General features: G+C 44.8%; 1 protein-coding gene across 3 annotated transcripts in view; it reads left to right on the top strand.

Moving 5' to 3' along the window:
- The first annotated feature begins 8,813 nt into the window (after positions 1-8,813).
- LOC143927792 (platelet glycoprotein IX-like) overlaps positions 8,814-21,872 on the top strand; it is a 36,649-nt gene continuing 23,590 nt past the window's right edge. Inside the window, exon 1 of one of the 3 annotated variants that reach the window (XM_077452153.1) lies at positions 8,814-9,000. In XM_077452153.1, the coding sequence (XP_077308279.1) occupies positions 8,952-9,000 (49 nt within the window). In that variant the 5' untranslated portion in view covers positions 8,814-8,951. The remainder of the gene's footprint in view (positions 9,001-21,872) is intronic. The other 2 variants (XM_077452155.1, XM_077452154.1) reach the window with 2 other exon arrangements.

The raw sequence follows: 21,872 nt of genomic DNA, 5'->3' as shown, positions 1-21,872 counted from the left end.
GGAAACACTGACAATGCCCAAAACAAGGAATTTGTCTGATTTACACTTAAAAAGTCAATATAGCATGGCAAACTCTCAGCCCCTGATATTTACAGACAGTTGTAAAAAATCACAGATTTTTACAAACAGTCTGTAAATTTATGGATGGTTGGCAACCCTGCTTAACCACTTCCCGACTGGTGCACACAGATGTACATCGGCAGAATGGCACGGACAGGCAAATGGGCGTACAGGTAGGTCCCGTTAAAATTGCTGCCGTGCCATTGCGTGTGCGCAGCCGGCGCGTGCCGTGAGTCAAATCGCGGGTCCCGTGGACTCGATCGCTGCGGGGATACCCGCGATCATGTCACGGGGAGGAAGAACGGGGAGATGCTAAAAGTAAACTAGCATCTCCCCGTTCTGCCTAGCAACAGTGTCACTGATCTCTGTTCTCTGTGATTGGAGCAGAGATGAGTGACGTGTAAAACACAGCCACGCCCCCACAGTTAGCAATACGCCCCTAGGACACACTTAACCCCATACACTGCCACCTAGTGGTTAACTCCCTTCACTGCCAGTGACATTTACACAGGAATCAGTGCATTTGTATAGCACTGATTGCTGTATAAATGACAATTTTCCCCAAAATTTGTCAAAAATGTTCGATGTGTCCACCATAATGTCATAGTCACAATAAAAATCCCTGATAGCCGCCAATACTAGTAAAAAAAAAACAATTCATAAAAATGCCATAAACTATCCCCTATTTTCTAAAAGCTATAAGTTTTGCACAAACCAATCAATAATCGCTTATTGCGATTTTTTTTACCAAAAATATGTAGAATACGTATCGGCCTAAACTGAGGAAAAGAAAAGCTTTTTATACATTTTTGGGGGATTTTTTTATAGCAAAAAGTAAAAACAATGTGTTTTTTTTCAAAATTGGCGCTCTTTTTTTGTTTATATCGCAAAAAATAGAAACCGCAGGGGTGATCAAATACCCCTAAAAGAAAGCTCTATTTGTGGGGGGAAAAAGGACGTCAATTTTGTTTGGGAACCACGTCGCACGACTTCGCAATTAAATCGACACAATGCCGAAACGCAAAAAATAGTTTGGTCTTTGGCCAGCAAAATGGTCAGGTCTGAAAGTGGTTAGATGTTTTGGCTGCATTCATTTTCTTTTTTAGGCTTTCTTCCTTTTATTTTCACCTGGTGATCCTACCAGTAAGTCGGTCTACCTCAAGCTGTCTTGCAGATGTAGCAGTTAAAGGGATGAGACAAACCATATACCGCTGCCAGGGGTGCTTACAATGATCAGCTTTTGTTTACATAAAACATTTACCCCAAAAAGAGAAACTGTTGCTGAAACTCCTTATAAAACATTAGCTGAAGTTTGGCTTCATTTTGTGTGTATATTTAAATCTGCTAGTACATTGAACATTCCACTCCCCCTAGACAATGCTGCTGTCCAAAATTGTCTCTGTTGTTCCAAAATGTAGGCACTCTACGGGAGGTGTGTTACTGGCCAGATCACCAGGTGAAAACAGAGGAAAAAATCCTAAAAAAAGAAAACAAATGCAGATACCACATCTAATGATTGGTAAGCGGAAAATAAACTGTGTGTACTCCGCTTTAGGACCTGGCCTCCTAAGGTGTTATTCAGGAAGAATTTTATTTTTTTTATTAGAAAGCTGCAGGGATTATCAATTTCTGTACATCATTATTTTACATCAGTCCTAAACTGGCTATACGCTGGCCAGGCCATCAGGCACCAGGTGAATGTTGGTCAGAGTGTGTGCTCACCTGTTTGACAGATGTCAATCTTTTCACCGCTTGCCAACGAGCTGCCATCATTATACTGTGGCAGGTCGGGATGTTCCCGCGAGCCGTCGTAGCTATACGTCTGCACCTTTAAGCGGGATAGCAGTCGCATGCGCACCACCGGAGGCGTGCGCACGCACCTGCTGCACTGCGGTGGTGCCGACAGTCACGATGGCCGTGGGCACAAGAGGCTGAACAGGGACGTGTGTGTGTAAACACACAAATCCCTGTTCTGTTCTGTGGGGAGAGACAGATCGTGAGTTCCTAATAGCTAGGAACCACCATCTGTCATCTCCTATAGTCAGTGCCCTCCCCCTCACAGTTAGAACACACAGTCAGAGATACCTTTAACACCTTGATTGCCCCCTAGTGTTAACACCTCCCCTGCCAGTGACATTTATACAGTAAGCTGTATAATTTTCAATTGTCCCAAAAATGGGTCAAAAGTGTCCAATGTGTCCACCATAATGTCGCAGTCACGAAAAGAATTGCAGATCACCGCCATTACTAGTAAAAAAATAATAATAATCAAAACGCCATAAATCTATCACCTTTTTTGCACGCAAACAAATCAATATACATTTATTGCGATTTTTATTACCAAAAATATGTAGAAGAATACGTATCGACCTAAACAGGAAAAAAAATTAGCTTTTAAAAAAAAAAAAAAAAATTGGGGGATATTTATTATAGCAAAATGTACAAAACTTGTTTTTTTCAAAATTGTTGCTCTTTTTTTGTTTAAAGCGCAAAAAATAAAAACCGCAGGGGTGATCAAATACCACCAAAAGAAAGAGATTTATTTGTGGGGGAAAAAAGGACGTCAATTTTGTTTTGAGTACAGCGTCGCACGACCGCGCAATTGTCAGTTAAAATGACGCAGTGCCATATCGCAAAAAATGCTCTGGTCATTGAGCAGCCAAATCTTCCGGGGCTGAAGTGGTTAATATAGTATTTTGTCGCTAAATTGGTAGTGGCTCATAACACTGTATCCCAAATTTCCTAAATTAGACCATTAAACCCACATACTGTGGGACATTTAAGGTGTCAAGTATCTACAGTAAGATATAAATACTTAAATACCTAAAATATACATTTTTATTTTCAATTATATTTCAAAAACAGTCCATTAAAATACATAAAATGTATTCTCCCCAAGAGATAGAAAGATGTTAATTACAGTATTTACCATTTTTATATTTCTTGGACAGAACATATTTTATGTATGTTAATGGATTGTTTATTAGATGTAATTAAAAATAAAAATGTATATTTTAGGTATTCAAACTTTTATGACTTACTGTATACAACTCACACCTTAAAGTGGTTGTATACTCATTTTTGTAACTTTTACCTACAGGAAAGCCTATAATAAGGCTTACCTGTAGGTAAAAAAAATATCTCCTAAACCTGTACGGTTTAGGAGATATTCCCCTCGGTATGCGCACAAGGGGATTCTCGGCCTGAAAATCCGGCAGTGGCCAGCCGGCCGGAATGAAATCTCCCGCGCGCATGCGCGGGAGTGACGATATCGCGGCTCCGGCCACTCACAGCGCCGGAGCCGCGATACCCGGAAGAAACGCCGAGGGAGCATGTCAGCTCCCTCGACGTGGATCGTGGCAGATGTCGCGGCCTCGTTCTAAGGTAAGTATTTCATAATGAGCTAGTATGCGGTGCATACTAGCTCATTATGCCTTTTGCTTTGCAGGTGTTAAAAAAAAGTAAATAGTGGGTTTACTACCGCTTTAAACGTCCCATGATGCTTGGTTTAGTGGTGTTTGGAAAATTTAGGTTGCAGTGTCATGAGCCACTACCAAGGATAATCAAGAAATAAAAGTGGGGGGTAGTCAAGTAGGAGAGGCAGAAAACTAAAGCTGGTGGCACCCGCTTAGCGCTAAAGTGGTTTTACAGCCCTTTTCGGCCGTACAGGGGCGTTTTTTTTTTTTAAATTGTAAAAAGTCCAGTTTTGTGGCACTTTCAAAACGCTTTTCAGGTGCTTTGGAAGCGCTGCCCATTCATTGCAATGGGCAGGACGTTTTTGGAGCACTTTTTACAACTCTCCCAAACCGCACCAAAGATGCTGCTTGCAGGACTTTTCGTAACGTTCCACAAGCGCATCGCCACAGTGTGAAAAGACACACTGCAATGATTGGGAGGCACTTTTCAGCCACTTTTCAGAGGCTATTTCTAGCGCTAAAGCACCTGAAAACCGCTTCAGTGTGAAAGTAGCCTTATGCCCTGTACACACGACCGGACTTTCCAGCAGACTAGGTCCGATGGACTTCCTACTGGACTTCTGGCAGTGTTCCGACGGACTTTCCAAAAAAGGACTTGTCCACACATGACCGGTCTTCCCGATGGACTTCCGATGGAGTTACGGCGGACTTCCAAATGAACGGACTTGCCCACACATGGATTAAAGTCCGCTCATTTTGAATGTGATGAGTTACAACGGAACTAGAAAAGGAAGTCAATCTCGTCGCTTTTTATCTGTGAGATTGACACCTTGCAAGCCCCGTTGCCTGGCATGGATTTTAGGGGGAACCCCCTGCGCCGCAAAAATGGCATGGGGGTCCCCCCAAGGTCCATACCAGACCTTATCTGAGCACGCAGCCTGGCCGGTCAGGAAAGGGGGTGGGGACAAGTGAGCCCCCCCCTCCTGATCCATACCAGGCCGCATGCCCTCAACATGGGGGGTGGGTGCTTTGGGGAAGGGGGGGCCCTGCAGGCCCCCCCACCCCAAAGCACCTTGTCCCCATGTTGATGAGGACAAGGGCCTCTTCCCGACAACCCTGGCCGTTGGTTGTCGGGGTCTACGGGCGGGGGGCTTATCGGAATCAGGGACCCCTTTAATAAGACAGCCCCCAGATCCTGGCCCTCCACCCTATGTGAATAAATATGGGGTACATCGTACCCCTACCCATTCACCTGGGGGAAAGTCAATAAAAAACATACTAGACAGGTTTTTAAAGTAGTTTATTAGGTAGCTCAGAGGGTCTCTTCCGACTCCTCCCCTCTCTCCGGCCTCTTCTCCTGCTCTCCGGCCTTCTCTCCCGGTCTCCAGTTCTTTTCCTGCTCTCCGGCCTCTTCTCCCGCTCTCCAATTCTTCTCCTGGGCTCCTCCCGCCATCTTCTGCTCTTTTGCCGCTCTTTTGCTAGTGGTGGCCCAGTCTCTTCCGTCGTCTTCTTCCCTCTTCTCTTCTTCCAATGTTGACACAACGCTCTCTCCCGCTGTAATGCTATGTACACGGTGCGCAATGACTTATATAGGCACGGGGCAGGGTCACCGGGTGATGTCACCCAGTGACCCCGCCCCTTATGATGTCACAGTCCTGGGACACGAGCAGGGGAGAGCGAGCAGAGGAGTCAGAGCTGAATAATAAACTACTTTAAAAACCTGTCTAGTGTGTTTTTTTTTTATTGACTTTCTTTCCCCCAGGTGAATGGGTAGGGGTACGATGTACCCCATACTCAGGGCCGCATTAACATAGGGGCTATTGGAGCTACAGCTCCAGGCCCCTTTCTCAACATAGGCCCATTTGCCCAAAAATAAATAAATAGATAAATAAAAAAGATTGACTTCGAGGATTGTAGCTCGGCGATCAGGAGTCACAGAGAGCCCATATTTGGGGGATATGTAGCTAAAGTCCCACTCCAGCACTGGTTAAAATATGGGGCTGCTATCATCTATGGTTCCGGAGATACAGTAGGGCTGCTTGCGCAGCCTGTCATAAGCTACATACAGAGCGGCCAATTTAAATACAAGCTGGAACACTCTGCAGCAGACTGAGAGGATGAGATCACAGTGCTTATAATAATTATTTGTATATTACCTATGATAATTAACCCCTTGCCACCCAGGCCCATTCTGAGACTTCTCTCCTACATGTAAAAGTCATCATTTTTTTTATGCTACAAAATTACTCAGAACCCTCAAGCATTATATGTTGTTTTAGCAGACACCCTATGGAATAAAATGGTGGTCTTTGCAACTTTTTATGTTACACAATATTTGCGCAGCAATTTTTCAAACTTTTTCTGGAAAGAAACTGTTTCATTCTTTAAAAAAACATAAAAGTTAGCACGATTTTTTGTTGTGTACTAAGTGATGCTTTACATTTTTTTATAGGTTACATGTTTAGAGTTACAGAGGAGGTCTAGTGCTAGAATTATTGCTCTCGCTCTAACGATCGTGGCGTATGTAACCTGTGTGTATCTGGCTCTGATACTAACCAGTGCCTACTCAGGAACTGACTAGTATCTCTCCCCAGCCTGTCCCCACACACCCTCTCACCTGCTGACCTGTGAATAGGACAATCACTCCCACAGTGTTATTGTGTTCTGCCAGTGAATACAATGATTAGTGTTGCTAACTATAGCTGGCAGCACTGATTGTTTTGGGGGAAACCTGACAGGCTGGTTGTACTCAAGTCAGTTAATAGGTTGACTTGTGTAAAACCAGCTAGCCCATACATAGATCGACTATGGCTGGTCTATGCTTAATTGGTGTAATTTCAATCCATGTATGGCCCACTTAACCACTACGTAGTCCCTAAACATCCTTCCACAAACCTTTACATTTTTCCTTCCTATATTACTTCATCCTCCTCTCCTATACATATTGCCAACTGTCATACCCTCCACACTTCTCTCCTATACATAACACCCGCAGTCATATCCTACACACTCCTCTCCTGTACATAGTGCCCGCTGTCATATACTTCTCTCCTGTACATAGTGCCCACTGTCGTACCCTCCACACTCCTCTCCTATACATAGTGGCCACCGTCATACCCTCCACACTCCTCTCCTGTACATACTACTCACTGTCATACCCTCCATACTCCTCTCCTATACATAGTGCCCACTGTCATACCCTCCACACTCCTCTCCTATACATAGTGCCCACTGTCATACCTCCAACACTTCTCTCCTATACATAGTGCCCACTGTCATACCCTCCACACTCCTCTCCTGTACATACTACTCACTGTCATACCCTCCATACTCCTCTCCTGTACATAGTACCCACTGTCATACCTCCAACACTTCTCTCCTATACATAGTGCCCACTGTCATACCCTCCACACTCCTCTCCTGTACATACTACTCACTGTCATACCCTCCATACTCCTCTCCTATACATAGTACCCACTGTCATACCTCCAACACTTCTCTCCTATACATACTACTCACTGTCATACCCTCCATACGCCTCTCCTATACATAGTGCCCACCGTCATACCCTCCACACTCCTCTCCTATACATACTACTCACTGTCATACCCTCCATACGCCTCTCCTATACATAGTGCCCACCGTCATACCCTCCCTCTACACTCCTCTCCTGTAATTACTGCTTACTGTCCTACTCTCCACACTTCTCTCCTGTACATAGTGCCCACTGTCATACTCTCCACACTCCTGTACATATTGCTCACTGTCATACCCTCCACACTCTTCTCTTATACATAGTGCCCAATGTCATACCCTCTACACTCCTCTGCTGTGCATACTGCCCACTGTCATATCCTTCACACTCCTCTCCTGTACATAGTGCCTTCTGCCATACCCTCTGCACTCCTCTCATGTACATAGTGCCCACTGTTAGACCCTCCACATTCCTCTCCCTCACCTGCATACACTTCCCATTTTTATACCATCCATACTCCTCCCCTATGCCTCTTACCCACAAAAAACTGTTCTTTAAAATTATACTGAATATCCTCAATGTTACCAGCTCTAGAATGGGCACTTTTGTCAGTTCAACTAAAGGAAATCTCACAGTCCTCATATTTGTTCTGCCCCATTATTAGTACTTATTTAATTTTGTAATTACTATTGTGATGTATAGGGGAACACAGGGGATGTCAGCTACTCTAAATATAGCACTTGTAAAAAAAAACGTCCCTGAAAATATTTTTGAAATGTTGACAACTATGCACTTAGGCACTGCCCAAGGGCCACGGGGTAAGTAGCCTCCTGTGATACTAAAGCGGTAGCGGTAGTAAACTTTTCTAACATTACTACTTTTTAGAGGCCCTGGGGTAGGTTATGCCATAATGTACACGTATGCACAGCATATTAGCACATTAGGGCACACTTAAATTGTCAGACTGAGCCCTCCAGTGCTGTGCTGTGATCAATCCGGCGGGACCCGGGCACTTCCATCTTCACCCGGTCTTCCTTCTGGGTTCTGTGCCTTCGGTCACTTGCCTTGGCCAGGCTGCATTGATGTCATTCCCACACATGCTCATGTGCATCCTCTTTCTCTCACCCCCCCCTTTCTCTCTGATCCTCCCTCCCTTACCCCTCACACCTCTTTCATCCCCTTTCTCTCTCTCACTTTCTCTCTCTCTCTCATCCTCCCTCTCTCTCTTTAATTTAATTTGTTATAACAAAAAATAGTTTGCATTTTTATTTATTATTTATAAAAGGCCCCACCAAAATCCTCAGCACCAGGCCCATGATGTTCTTAATCTGGCCCTGCCCATACTTATTCATATAGGGTAGGGGGGCGGGACTTGGGGGCCCTCTTATTAAAGGGGGCTCCCGGATTCCTATAAGCCCGCAGCCCCCGACAACCAATGGCCAGGGTTGTCAGGAAGAGGTCCTTGTCCTCATCAACATGGGGATAAGGTGCTTTTGGGTGGGGGTCCGCAGAGCTCCCCCCTTCCCCAAAGAACTCACCCCCCCCCCCCCCCCATGTTGAGGGCATGTGGCCCACACACGATTGGAATATCCGATTAAATTATTCAGTCTGACCTTTTCTGCCAGAAAGTCCGGCCGTGTGTACGCGGCACAAGTGTGTGATCCCAGTGAGCATCATTCAACAGAATAAAAGCACATTTCCATTTCAAACTGTTATTTTTGGCTCTGTTTTATGGCTCTGTAGTAATTTCTCTTACAGGCTGCTTATCATTCCTGAACACTAGTTTGCTGATGAGTTTTTTTCCAGCCCTGACCAGCATCTCTTATCTCTTCCTGACAACAGGACATGTCACATAAGCTGCGTCACACATCTCCAACAAATGCCAAGTTTTCTGTATTCACCAAAACCAGCTCTCATCTAGCCCGTCCCATAATCTTCAACAGTGCCGACACCGGAGGAGAACTGAATAATCACAAGAACTAACCTGGGGGCCTGGAAATATGCAGAGAAATATCCATGGGCCAATGGGGATTCTTCTAGTATCCAAAGGTAAATTGATTGCTTTTAGAAATTGATTGGTGCTCTTGGAACTTTAGTTTTCTACTACATGTAAATGTATTAATGTGCTGAAAGAGGGAAAGGAGGCAAGAGATGTTTCACCTTCACAATTTCATTACATTCAAATGGTCAGGGCTCATAAATCATGTGTATAGGCAGTGTGTAATACAAGATGAGACAATACCTTGCCTTTTCTTTGTTGCTGCAGCATTCTTTTTGTGTTATGAACTTTCCAGATACATGCATGAAGTCGCACAGATGTCAGCCAAGTTGCACCTGAAGTCGCACTAAAATTGTGCGATTTCAAGTGAACTAGCACAATTTCAAAGTCGAATTCAGTGTGTGTTTTAGGGCCAACTAATGTTTAAAGTGGAAGTAAACCCTCCTATTGTTTTCAGCAAGGACACTGCCGTCTCGGCTTCTGTTTAATCTTCAACTGCCATAATGTTGCACATGTGATCAGTTATGACACCAGCCATTGGATGGTGTGACAGTTAAACGCAGCTGCCTGCGAAAGAAGACCGGGTGAAGATGGAAGCCCTGTCAACAGTGACAGTGCACCGCTGGAGGGCTTCATTTTCAGACAAGTCTTTCATAATGTGCTAATAATTAATATGAAACATTAATAATAATGTTTAAAAATGTGGTTAATTTGCAGGGAGAAGGTATTTTTTTATTTTTTTTCGGTTTACTACCGCTTTAAAGAATAGTGTGGACCACAAGCACCACAGCCCCCATCAGAAGTCCATTTTTGTGGTTCACTTTTTTGTGCTCAGTTTTTAATGCATCTGGTGTTTCGTTTTGAATGTGTTTCTACAGAACTTAAAAAGAAAAAAACATTTTTATTGCCATACCTGTGTGCCATTAGCCCCCCAGAAGCCAGGCTAAAAAACTCCCAGTTAGCAATCTCCATATGTTGCCTTGTTGCAGGAGCATGAAAACCATTGGATGCTCACTCCCAGCATTACAGGACAAAAGCCAATGATGGGCATTGGTAAGTTAGAGTTTTTCAGGCTTCCGGGGGAGGGGGCCCCAAATAGTATGACCATAAAAATACTTTTTTTTTTACAAAGCTGCATAGTTTTCAAGACCTACTGGGGCCTCTTGACTCTATAGACTGATTTTTGGGAAACAACTTAGCCTTTAAAGTCTTTGTGCCCAGAGTTCAGATTTAGGTGTATTTATTGCTTTGTCCTCCAGTAAGTTCATGTTTTTCATCCTCTACCAGTTGTGAAATACTGTACTATATATGCTAAATAGTCTTTACTTTCTCAGTTACCTTAAAGTGCATCCAAAGACAAAACGTTTTCTTTAGTTTTGGTTTGTGCAAGGGTTGGAATCTCTGTAACTTTGTATTGCTGTCTGTGTCCCTGCTGGAGAGATTTGCCCCTTCTATTTTTGCTTGGTGATGATCTTCACGAGTTCGGAAAGTTTGTGGTTGTTAGCAGAATAGGGTTTGAGGGTAAATCTTCCAATGAGGAGACTCCTGTTCCATGGACAATTGTCTAAGGCAGTGGCCTCCAAACTGTGGCCCATGGGCCGAATGCAGCCCTTTGCTCACCTTTGGCTCTTGGGACACTATTCATCCCATTGACACCAAAAAGTGGGCACCATCCCTTCCACTGACACCAACAGTGGAGAACCATTCCTCTCACTGACACCAACAATCAGGCATTTTTCCTTCCACTGACGCCAATGATGGGACACTATTTCTCCCACTAATACCAAGCAATGGGACATAATTCCCCCCACTTATATAAACAATTAGGCACTATTCCTCTCAATAACGCCAATGATAGGACACTATTCCCCTTTATACTGACTACAGACACTATGTCATTTCTTTTACTCCCAATGACACTGGGGCATTTACTGCTTTGACTGGCCACTCCGGCCCCCCTAAAGTCTGGAGGACAATAAACTGGCCCTCTGTTTAAAAAGTTTGGAAACCCCTGTTCTAAGGGCTTGTTTACACATGTGGTAGCCCTCTGAAGAGCACTCCTGAGATGGATTGCTTTTTAGAGAACATTTGACAGGCGTGAGAAGGCACCTTCTAAAAGCCTGCACCACCGTGCTACAACCGGGTCATGTTCTGCAGTACTGCCCACCCAACACAATGGGAAGATCATTTTTACCAGCTGCAACGCAAAAGCATCATGGCCATGGCATGTGCATACCCCTGTATACCTGCCTTTGCATCTTGAGGGGGTGGTTGGGGGCAGTAAAAACAGAGTTCCGCCACCTGTTATTACAATCCTTGCCCCCACCGAGCCACAACCGTGTCATGTTCTGCAGTACTGCCCACCCAACACAACGGGAGCATCATTTTTACCAGGTGCATTGCAAAGCATCATGGCCATGGCATGTGCATACCCCTGTATACCTGCCTTTGCAGCTTTAGGAGGTGGTTGGGGGCAGTAAAAACATAGTTCAGCCACCTGTTATTACAATCCTTGCCACACCATTCTGAAAGTGTAAGCAAAGCCTGTAAGGGGGGTGGGGGGGTTTGATGAAGGGTGCAGTGTACTCATGCTGACTATTCCAAGTTGTGTACCCCCAGGGGTTCTTTAGGGTATGCCAGGTGTTTAACTAACCCTTGCATGTGGGGTAACCAGCCATGGTCATGTGAAGAGTCAAACATCAAGATGGCCCCATATGTGCAGTACCCGAAGTACAGAGTTCCTCCAAAAGCTGCTTTGTCCCATGTCCTACATACTTGTACTGATGGTTATATCACATTTGGAGGGACAGGCCAGGCCTCTGCCCACTCCACCAGTCAGCATGGGAAAAGCCTATACTTGGAAATACTCAAACCGAGAAGTCCATGTCCAAATCCATCTCCTTGGGTTTTTCCACTGAATCGGTGTTCCAGAACGGACCACAGGTTTTAGCTAGTCTCAGCACGTATCCCTAGTTGCATGTATCCCCCCTAAGATTTGGACCTCTTCCTTTTTATAAAACACGGGACCCCTCTGAAACCACTGGAACCATGAAAAAGCCAGCAAACACCCCGGGAAAGGTGACAAAAAACAAACCCTTTCTCCCTGACCTGGGCAGATGGGTGCTAACTAAATATACAGTTGTCCAGCTGCCTACACATTCCCCTCCTCTATTGCAAGCCATCTATCTCAGCATACAAATTTAGGCACATGAGTAATGCAAATAGGCAATTTGCACACCAAAAAAACAGGCATGCAAAATTCAACAGGAACTAACTGGAGTAAAGTATAACTGGCAGTTCACACACACTTGGACTGATGTGTGTGTTGCATTCGGAAGGACAGGCCGAGTCCCCCACTACCCCAGTTAGTGTACCTCAATCCCAGTAACAGAATGGGGTCCCTTTAATCACATAGCCTGTATCTCATCCCTGCTCTCACCTAACTCTTCTCTTCCCATACCTAGTGACTAGGCCATAGCTCCCTGTAACGCTAGTCTGGCGGAGACGGACCGCTAAGGAGGAATACAAAGCACCAACCCCCTCGATACCGGAGGACCATGCAAATGACTGGTTGCTGTTCTATCTTGCAATTACTCATGGCAACTACCTCTTTCTTCATGTCTTGCTGAATGAACCTCTGAATGAACCTCTCATAGTAATGTTACACGTGCCCAATGTAGCAACTTCTAGTGTGCGACTAGTGGCAGTACAGGAAAATGTATGTGATACAGGGATAAACCCGCGGCGTGGCATCTGGGTCAGGGTTATTAGAGATTAGGACTGGATGACTCATCCCGGCAGCTCTCTGGTGCCTTCCCCTGTTTCTAGAATGTTGAGAACATTCTAGAAGATAGTGGGCGGAGGCTAAGAGGGGTTGCCTTGAATAATTAGGGGCCCTTAGCCAATCCCCAGAAGTGGGCCTAGCAGGGGAATAAGAAGCCCCTAAATAGGAATGAGCCATGCCAGTCAGGGAGTTGGGTGGAAGATGGAGAAGCAGTGTTGAGAAGAGTCAGCCAGAGCTTGAGTGGCTGGCCTGGCAGAATCCTACCACAGGAGGCAGTTGGAGGAAAGCTTTCCGGAGAGAGGCAGCAGGAGCAAAGAGAAGCAGAGTGATTAGATCAGCACGGTGCAGGGACAGACAAGGGGAGAGACTGCCAGCTGTAGCAGTGCTCTCTTAAAGACAGCAATGTGCCAGGTCTTCATCCAACCTTGCCCTGGGGAGTCTCCATGTGTATGTCAGTCAGGAGGACTGGGAAGAGAAAGCACCCAGGTAGGCTGATGGCAACCAGGTGGGCTAACATTTTCTGTAGGCAGCAGAACTGGGATCAGTGTCTATGGGCAAGCAGAAGGTTGTAAGCAATGCTGTTTACGCTACATATGCTACTTTACCAATGGGTAAGTTCCTAGTAGGGATGAGCCGAACACCCCCCGGTTCGGTTCGCACCAGAACTTGTGAATGACCCCTGCGTTCGGTACGAACGTTAGAACCCCATTGAAGTCTATGGGACTCGAACGTTCGAAATGGAAAGTGCTAATTTTAACAGCTAATATGCAAGACAGTGTCCTAAAAAGGGTTTGGAGACCTGCCTCCTGCCTCAGGGGACATGGGTCACTGCAAAAAAAAGTTTTAAAAACTGCCGTTTTGGCGGGAGCACTGATTTTAATGACGATTAAAGTGAAAAAAAAAAAGTGAAATATTCCTTTAAATATGGTGCCTGGGGGGTGTCTGTAGTATGCCTGTGAAGTGCCACGTGTTTCCCGTGTTTAGAACAGTCCCTGCACAAAATGACATTAAACGGAAATAACACCATTTAAAACTGCTTGCGGTTTTAATGTTATATCTGGTTCCTGCAATATGGTTGAAAATCATTGAGAAACATGGCATGGGTAGCCCCCCCTGCCCATTACCAGCCTATTTGGGTCTTGTACGCATATTAAGGGGAACCCCGTACCCATATTAAAAAAAGGAAATGCGTGTGGCCCCCAGGCCCTATATACTCAGAACAGCAGTATACAGGCGGTGCAAACAAGACAGGGACTGTGTAGGTTTGTTGTGTTAAGTTGAATCTGTTTGTCATTTTCAACCGGTACATTTTTAAAGTGTAGCTCCAGTCAAAAAAACGATTTTTAAGCTTTTTGGAAAACATAGGGAAGGGTTATCACCCCTGTATAATTTGTTTTGTCGTCCATCTTTTTTCATCTCACTTGCTGCTGTCTCCTTGCGTTTGCAAGTAGGAGATGTTTGTAAGTTGGATGTTTGAAAGTAGGGGCCTGCCCTATATTATAGCGGTATGTACTGGGTACAGAGCACGCAGATAGCACGCACTATCTCCTAACACTACTGACTGCAAGCTCTATTATTAACCACTTGACCACTGGGCACTTAAACACCCTTAATAACCAGACCAATTTTCAGCTTTCGGTGCCCTCACATTTTGAATGACAATTACTCAGTCATGCAACACTGGACCTATAGGAAATGTTTGTCCTTTTTTCACACAAATAGAGCTTTCTTTTGGTGGTATTTAATCACTGCTGGGTTTTTTATTTTTTGTGCTATAAAAGAAAAAAGACCGAAAATTCGGCGAAAAAATGAATTTTTCTTCGTTTCTGTTATAAAATTTAGCAGATTAGTCATTTTTTCTTCATAAATTTTGGCCAAAATTCATACTACTACATATCTTTGGTAAAAATAAGTACAAATTGGTGGATATTATTTGGTCTTTGTGAAAGTTATAGAGTCCACAAGCTATGGTGCCAATATCTGAAAATTGATCAAACCTGAAGTACTGACGGCCTATTTCCTTTTTTTTTTTTTCCACAAAATTGTCATATTATCAGGTTATTTCACACACACAGCATATGCATACCACAAATTACACCCCAAAACACATTCTGCTATTACTCCCGAGTACGGCGATACCACATGTGTGAGACTTTTACACAGCGTGGCCACATACAGAGGCCCAACATGCAGGGAGCGCCATCAGGCGTTCTGGAGCACCCAGGCCAATTCTGACATTTCTCTCCTACATGTAAAAATCATCATTTATTTGCTAGAAAATTACAGAGAACCCCAAAACATTATATATATATATATTTTTTTTTAGCAAAGACCCTGGAGAATACAATGGTGGTCGTTGCAAATTTTTATCTCACACGGTATTTGCACAGCAATTTTTCAAACGCGTTTTTTGGGGGGAAAAAACAGTTTTGTGCTTAAAAAACAAACAAAAAAAACAGTAAAGTTAGCCCAATGTTTGCATAAAGTGAAAGATGAAGTTATGCTGAGTAAATAGATATCAAACATGTCGCTCTTCAAAATTGCACATGCCCGTGGAATGGCGCCAAACGTCGCTATTTAAAAAATCCCCATAGGCGACGCTTTAAATTTTTTTTTACTGGTTACATGTTTTGAGTTGCAGAGGAGGTCTAGGACTAGAATTATTGCTCTCGCTCTAACATTCTCGGCGATACCTCACATGTGTGGCACATGCGAGCACATGGGGACATGGGCGCTTTAATTTTTATTTAATTTTTTTATTGTTCATTTTACTTTATTTATTTTAGTTTGACATTTTTTTCCCCAAAAATATATTTTTGATCACTTTTATTCCTATTACAAGAAATGTAAACATCCCTTGTAATAGGAATATGGGGTGACAGGTCCTCTTTACAGTGAAATCTGGGGGGTCAATATGACCCCACATCTCACCTCTAGGCTGGGAAGCCTGAAATAAAAAATAAAAAAAAGATTCTGGCTTTGATCGTACTGGCGAGTTGGTAGAAGCACCGGAGGGCGGTGAGGGGTGGGGGGCGTCTATGGCTGGGTATTTCAGGGTATCACCGAGTATGGCTGGGTATCTCTGAGTATGGCTGGGTATGGCAATTTATGGCAGGGTATTACAGAGTATTGGCGGGGTATTGGCGAGGTACTACAGAGTAATAGCAGGGTACTGCAGAGTATTGGGGGGTACTACAGAGTAATGGCAGGGTACTGCAGAGTATTGGGGGTACTGCAGAGTAATGGCGGGTACTGCAGAGTAATGGCGGGTACTGCAGAGTATTGGGGGGTACTGCAGAGTAATGGGGGTTACTGCAGAGTAATGGGGGTTACTGCAGAGTAATGGGGGGTACTGCAGAGTAATGGCAGGGTACTGCAGAGTAATGGGGGGTACTGCACTGCAGAGTAATGGCAGGGTACTGCAGAGTAATGGCGGGGTACTGCACTGCAGAGTAATGGCGGGGTACTGCAGAGTAATGGCGGGGTACTGCAGAGTAATGGCAGGGTACTGCAGAGTATGCACTGGTATTGCAGAGTATTGGCAGGGAATTAAGGGGTTAAATTCGGTGAGCAGCGATGTGGGCACTGCAGATGCAGCCCACATCGCTGCTGACACCGATCTCTTTCCCCTCCGCTGTACCGATCGGTACAGAGAGGGGAGGGAGGAACCAGCGTCATAACATGACGCCGGTTTGTTTCCAAGTGATCACTCCGTCATTTGACGGAGCAATCACGTGGTAAACGGCCGCTATGAGCGGCCGTTTACCGTGATCCGTGATGCGCCGGGTCCTGTGGACCCGGCGGTCACGGATGGTCTCGAGTGCGCGCACCTCGGGGCACGCGAGAGCAGAATTCTGGGAGGCCATTAATTAACGGCCTCTCAGAGTTAAACAACCGCCCTGAAGCCGTTAATCGGCAATGGGCAGTTGTTAAGTGGTTAAAGCTAGATCACTAGCTATATAGGTGAGGTGAATATAGTGGTGTATACTGCAGTCAGGGCACAGACAACAACCACTACACAGCAGCAAGATAGGAAATCAGCCAAAAACGATTGGTGTGTACTGTGTTGAAGGTACACAGAACACCCACTGCTTCAGATGCTAAGTAACACACTACACGAGGCCGCCTCAAAGACGGCCTTATATAGTGTGGGGCATGCACTACACAGCCTGAGCTATGATTGGCCACAGGCAGGATGCCTGTGGCCAATCATGGCTCTCCTCGCTGCCGGCGCTGCGATTGGCCAAGCATGCGGGGTCACAGTGCATGCTTGGCCAATCATGGGGCAGCAATGCACTGCGCCACCGCAGTGCATTGTGGTCCGCGCGCGCGTCACTCGAATTTTGACGCGAACGGCCCAAACGTTCGGAATTCGCCGAACGGCCGAACAGCCAATGTTCGAGTCGAACATACGTTCGACTCGAACACGAAGCTCATCCCTAGTTCCTAGCCTGTAATGGGCTGTTGCTAAACTAAATATAGACAGTTCCTTCTGGAGTAATTCAGCAGAAGTTGTGCAAGGGAACCAAGTTTGTGCAGGTTGAAGGAAGAAGAGGAATCTGTAAATGGGGAGGAAGTTGTTCCTGGTTTTGATTGTTGAACATTTTAAAGTTGGGCATCCTATAATCCCTTACCCCATCTAAGTTATCATCCCCTAAGAAAACAACAAAAACAAGCCAAAGGGCTGATTTCTGTGTCTGGATGCAAGAAGGAAATGCTGTGTGACTGGCTGTACAGCAGTGGGGAACCCTGACATCAGCAACTCCTATGGGGTAGTGCTACACCCATATTGCTGTTATGGACCCATGCTCTTTAATAATATGTCAAGATCTCAAATGCACCCATAGAATAACTTCAGACCAGGCTCTCAGCAGTTTAATCATACTTTTACTGGAAACTTGGCACAAAATGTATAACATGCAATACTGTCTTTCTCCTAAGTAAACCTAACAGTGGGTGCCCTGGATTACCTGCTCAGGTGAACCCTCTTGGGGAAAAGTCCTCACTTGGAAATGCTCAAAACTGAGAAGTCCATGTTCCTGGGGTATTCCAGGAAATCAACCCCCCCCCCCCCATCCCGGATCTAAACTTGTTCCCTTTTAAAGAACAGGGGTGGGAGGCTGGACCCCAGAGAAGGCCAGTGAAGACATCGATAAAGGCGGCAAAACACTACCCCTCTCCCTCTTGAACTGGGCAGCCAGGTGTTAACTAAATATACTGTAGGCCCAGGGCCAGATTAAGAACATCGTGGGCCTGGTGCTGAGGATTTTGGTGGGGCCTTTTATAAACAATAAATAAATAAAAATGCTAACTATTTTTTGTTATAACAAATTAAATTAAAGAGAGAGAGGGAGGATGAGAGAGAGAGAGAGAGAGAGAGAAAGGGGATGAAAGAGGTGTGAGGGGTAAGGGAGGGAGAATGAGAGAGAAAGAGGGGGGGGTGAGAGAAAGAGAGGATGCGCAAGAGCATGTGTGGGAATGACATCAACGCAGCCTGGCCAAGGCAAATGACGGAAGGCAGAGAACCCAGAAGGAAGACCGGGTGAAGATGGAAGTGCCCGGGCCCCACCGGACTGATCACAGCACAGCACTGGAGGGCTCAGTCTGACAATTTAATTTTACCCTAATGTGCTAATATGCTGGGCATACTTGTACATTATGGCATAACCTACCCCAGGGCCTCTAAAAAGTAGTACTGTTAGAAAAGTTTACTACCGCTTTACTATCACCGGAGCCTCTCATGGGGCCTCTACTGACCCTGTGGCCCTTGGGCAGTGCCTGAGTACATGGTTGTCAACATTTCAAAAATATTTTCAGGGACGCTTTTTTTACAAGTGCTATATTTAGAGTAGCTGACATCCCCCGTGTTCCTCTATACATCACAATAGTAATTACAAAATGAAATAAGTACTAATAATGGGGCAGAACAAATATGAGGACTGTGAGATTTCCTTTAGTTGAACTGACAAAAGTGCCCATTCTAGAGCTGGTAACATTGAGGATATTCAGTATAATTTTAAAGAACAGTTTTTGTGGGTAAGAGGCATAGGGGAGGAGTATGGATGGTATAAAAGTGGGAAGTATGTGCAGGTGAGGGAGAGGAATGTGGAGGGTCTAACAGTGGGCACTATGTACATGAGAGGAGTGCAGAGGGTATGGCAGAAGGCACTATGTACAGGAGAGGAGTGTGAAGGGTAAGACAGTGGGCAGTATGCACAGCAGATGAGTGTAGAGGGTATGACATTGGGCACTATGTATAAGAGTGTGGAGGATATGACAGTGGGCACTATGTACGGGACAGAAGTGTGGAGAGTAGGACAGTAAGCAGTAATTACAGGAGAGGAGTGTGGAGGGAGGGTATGACGGTGGGCACTATGTATAGGAGAGGAGTATGGAGGGTATGAGAGTTAGTAGTATGTACAGGAGAGGAGTGTAGAGGGTATGACAGTGGGCACTAGGTATAGGAGAGGAATGTGGAGGGTATGACAGTGGGCACTATGTATAGGAGAGAAGTGTCGGAGGTATGACAGTGGGCATTATGTATAGGAGAGGAGTATGGAGGGTATGACAGTGAGTAGTATGTACAGGAGAGGAGTGTGGAGGGTATAACAGTGGGCACTATGTATAGGAGAGAAGTGGTGGAGGTATGACAGTGGGCACTATGTATAGGAGAAGAGTGTGGAGGGTATGACAGTGAGTAGTATGTACAGGAGAGGAGTATGGAGGGTATGGCAGTGGGCACTATGTATAGGAGAGGAGTGTGGAGGGTATGGCGGTGGGCACTATGTATAGGAGAGGAGTGTGGAGGGTACAACAGTGGGCACTATGTACAGGAGAGAAGTGTATGGCAGCGGGCACTATGTATAGGAGAGGAGTGTGGAGGGTACAACAGTGGACACTATGTACAGGAGAGAAGTGTATGGCAGCGGGCACTATGTACAGGTGAGGAGTGTGTAGGGTATGACAGTGAGCAGTATGTACAGGAGAGAAGTGTGGAGAGTATGACAGTAGGCACTATGTATAGGAGACAAGAGTGGAGAGTATGACAGTGGGCACTATGTATAGGAGAGAAGTGTGGAGAGTATGACAGTGGGCACTATGTATAGGAGAGAAGTGTGGAGAGTATGACAGTGGGCACTATGTATAGGAGAGAAGAGTGGAGAGTATGACAGTGGGCACTATGTATAGGAGAGAAGAGTGGAGAGTATGACAGTAGGCACTATGTATAGGAGAGAAGAGTGGAGAGTATGACAGTGGGCACTATGTATAGGAGAGAAGTGTGGAGAGTATGACAGTGGGCACTATGTATAGGAGAGAAGAGTGGAGAGTATGACAGTGGGCACTATGTATAGGAGAGAAGTGTGGAGAGTATGACAGTGGGCACTATGTATAGGAGAGAAGAGTGGAGAGTATGACAGTGGGCACTATGTATAGGAGAGAAGTGTGGAGAGTATGACAGTGGGCACTATATATAGGAGGGGAGGATGAAGTAATCTGGGAAGGAAAAATGTAAAGGTTTGTGGAAGGATGATTAGGGACTGCGTAGTGGTTAAGCGGGCCAGACATGGACTGAAATTACACCAATTAAGCAGAGACCAGCCATAGTCGATCTATGCATGGGCTAGCTGGTTTTACACAAGTCAACCTATTAACCGACTTGAGTACAACCAGCCTGTCAGGTTTTCCTCAAAATAATCAGTGCTGCCAGCTATAGTTAGCAACACTAATCATTGTATTCACTGGTAGAACACAATAACACTGTGGGAGTGATCGCCCCATTCACAGGTCAGCAGGTGAGAGGGTGTGTGGAGACAGGCTGGGGAGAGATACTAGTCAGTCCCTGGGTAGGCACTGGTTAGTATCAGAGCCAGATACACACAGGTTACATACACCACGATCGTTAGAGCGAGAGCAATAATTCTAGCACTAGACCTCCTCTGTAACTCTAAACATGTAACCTGTAAAAAAATTTAAAGCATTGCTTAGTACACAACAAAAAATCGTCCTAACTTTAGTGTTTTTTTTTTAATGAATGAAACAGTTTCTTTTCAAAATAAAAAGTTGCAAAGACCACCATTTTATTCCATAGGGTGTCTGCTAAAACAATATATAATGCTTGAGGGTTCTGAGTAATTTTCTAGCATAAAAAAAAATTATGATTTTTACATGTAGGAGAGAAGTCTCAGAATGGGCCTGGGTGGCAAGGGGTTAATTATCATAAGTAATATACAAATAATTATTATAAGCACTGTGAGTTCATCCTCTCAGTCTGCTGCAGAGTGTTCCAGCTTGTATTTATACTGGCCGCTCTGTATGTAGCTTCTGACAGGCTGTGCAAGGAGCCCTGTATCTCCGGAACCATAGATGATAGCAGCCCCATATTTTAACCAGTGCTGGGGTGGGTCTTCAGCTACCTATCCCCCAAATATGGGGTCTCTGTGACTCCTGATCACCGAGCTACAATCCTCGAAGTCGATCTTTTTTTTATTTATTTTTTTTGGGCAAATGGGCCTATCTTGAGAAAGGGGCCTGGAGCTTCAGCTCCAATAGCCCCAATGTTAATCCGGCCCTGTGTAGGCCACCTGCCTACAAGCCTAAGAGGGAATTTGCTCTCAATTTAGAGAAATTTACTTCTAATTCTTTGGTCCCTAGAAAAAGAAGTGAAAGGAAATTTCTACAGTGGAACACAGACCAATATAAGAAATAGAAAACCTGGCAGGATTTTAAATAATTTCGTACTCCACTGAAAAAAAAATGTGGCTCTAAATACTGTTGGCTCTATATAAATCCTGTATGATATTATTAATAATAATAATAATAATAATAATAATAATAATAATAAATATAATTCAAAAATACAAACTTTATGATATTTTTCCTGTTCATAACATTGATGATAGGTCCCATTTTTACTAGGCAGGGCTGTAAAATACAGGCAAGATGGCAACCCATTTAATGATGCCAAAGCTAAGTATAGTTGCGATATACCACTAATAAAGTTCAACAACACATTCCTGACTGCACTTTTAGCCGGAGAAACAACCTTTTCCCTAGTTTTGTTATGTTAATAGTCTTCCAGGGGAATTCAATAAAACAGTTAGGCCCCTTTCACACATGCTGTCCGATCAGGTCCACCTG

Source organism: Lithobates pipiens, unplaced genomic scaffold (genome assembly GCF_037356315.1).
Source record: "Lithobates pipiens isolate NorthernLeopardFrog02 unplaced genomic scaffold, aLitPip1_a1.2 Scaffold_23, whole genome shotgun sequence".
Classification (NCBI taxonomy): Eukaryota; Metazoa; Chordata; class Amphibia; order Anura; family Ranidae; genus Lithobates; species Lithobates pipiens.
The sequence above is the reverse complement of the archived record's forward strand: the minus strand, read 5'-3'. Positions and strand labels throughout refer to the sequence as shown.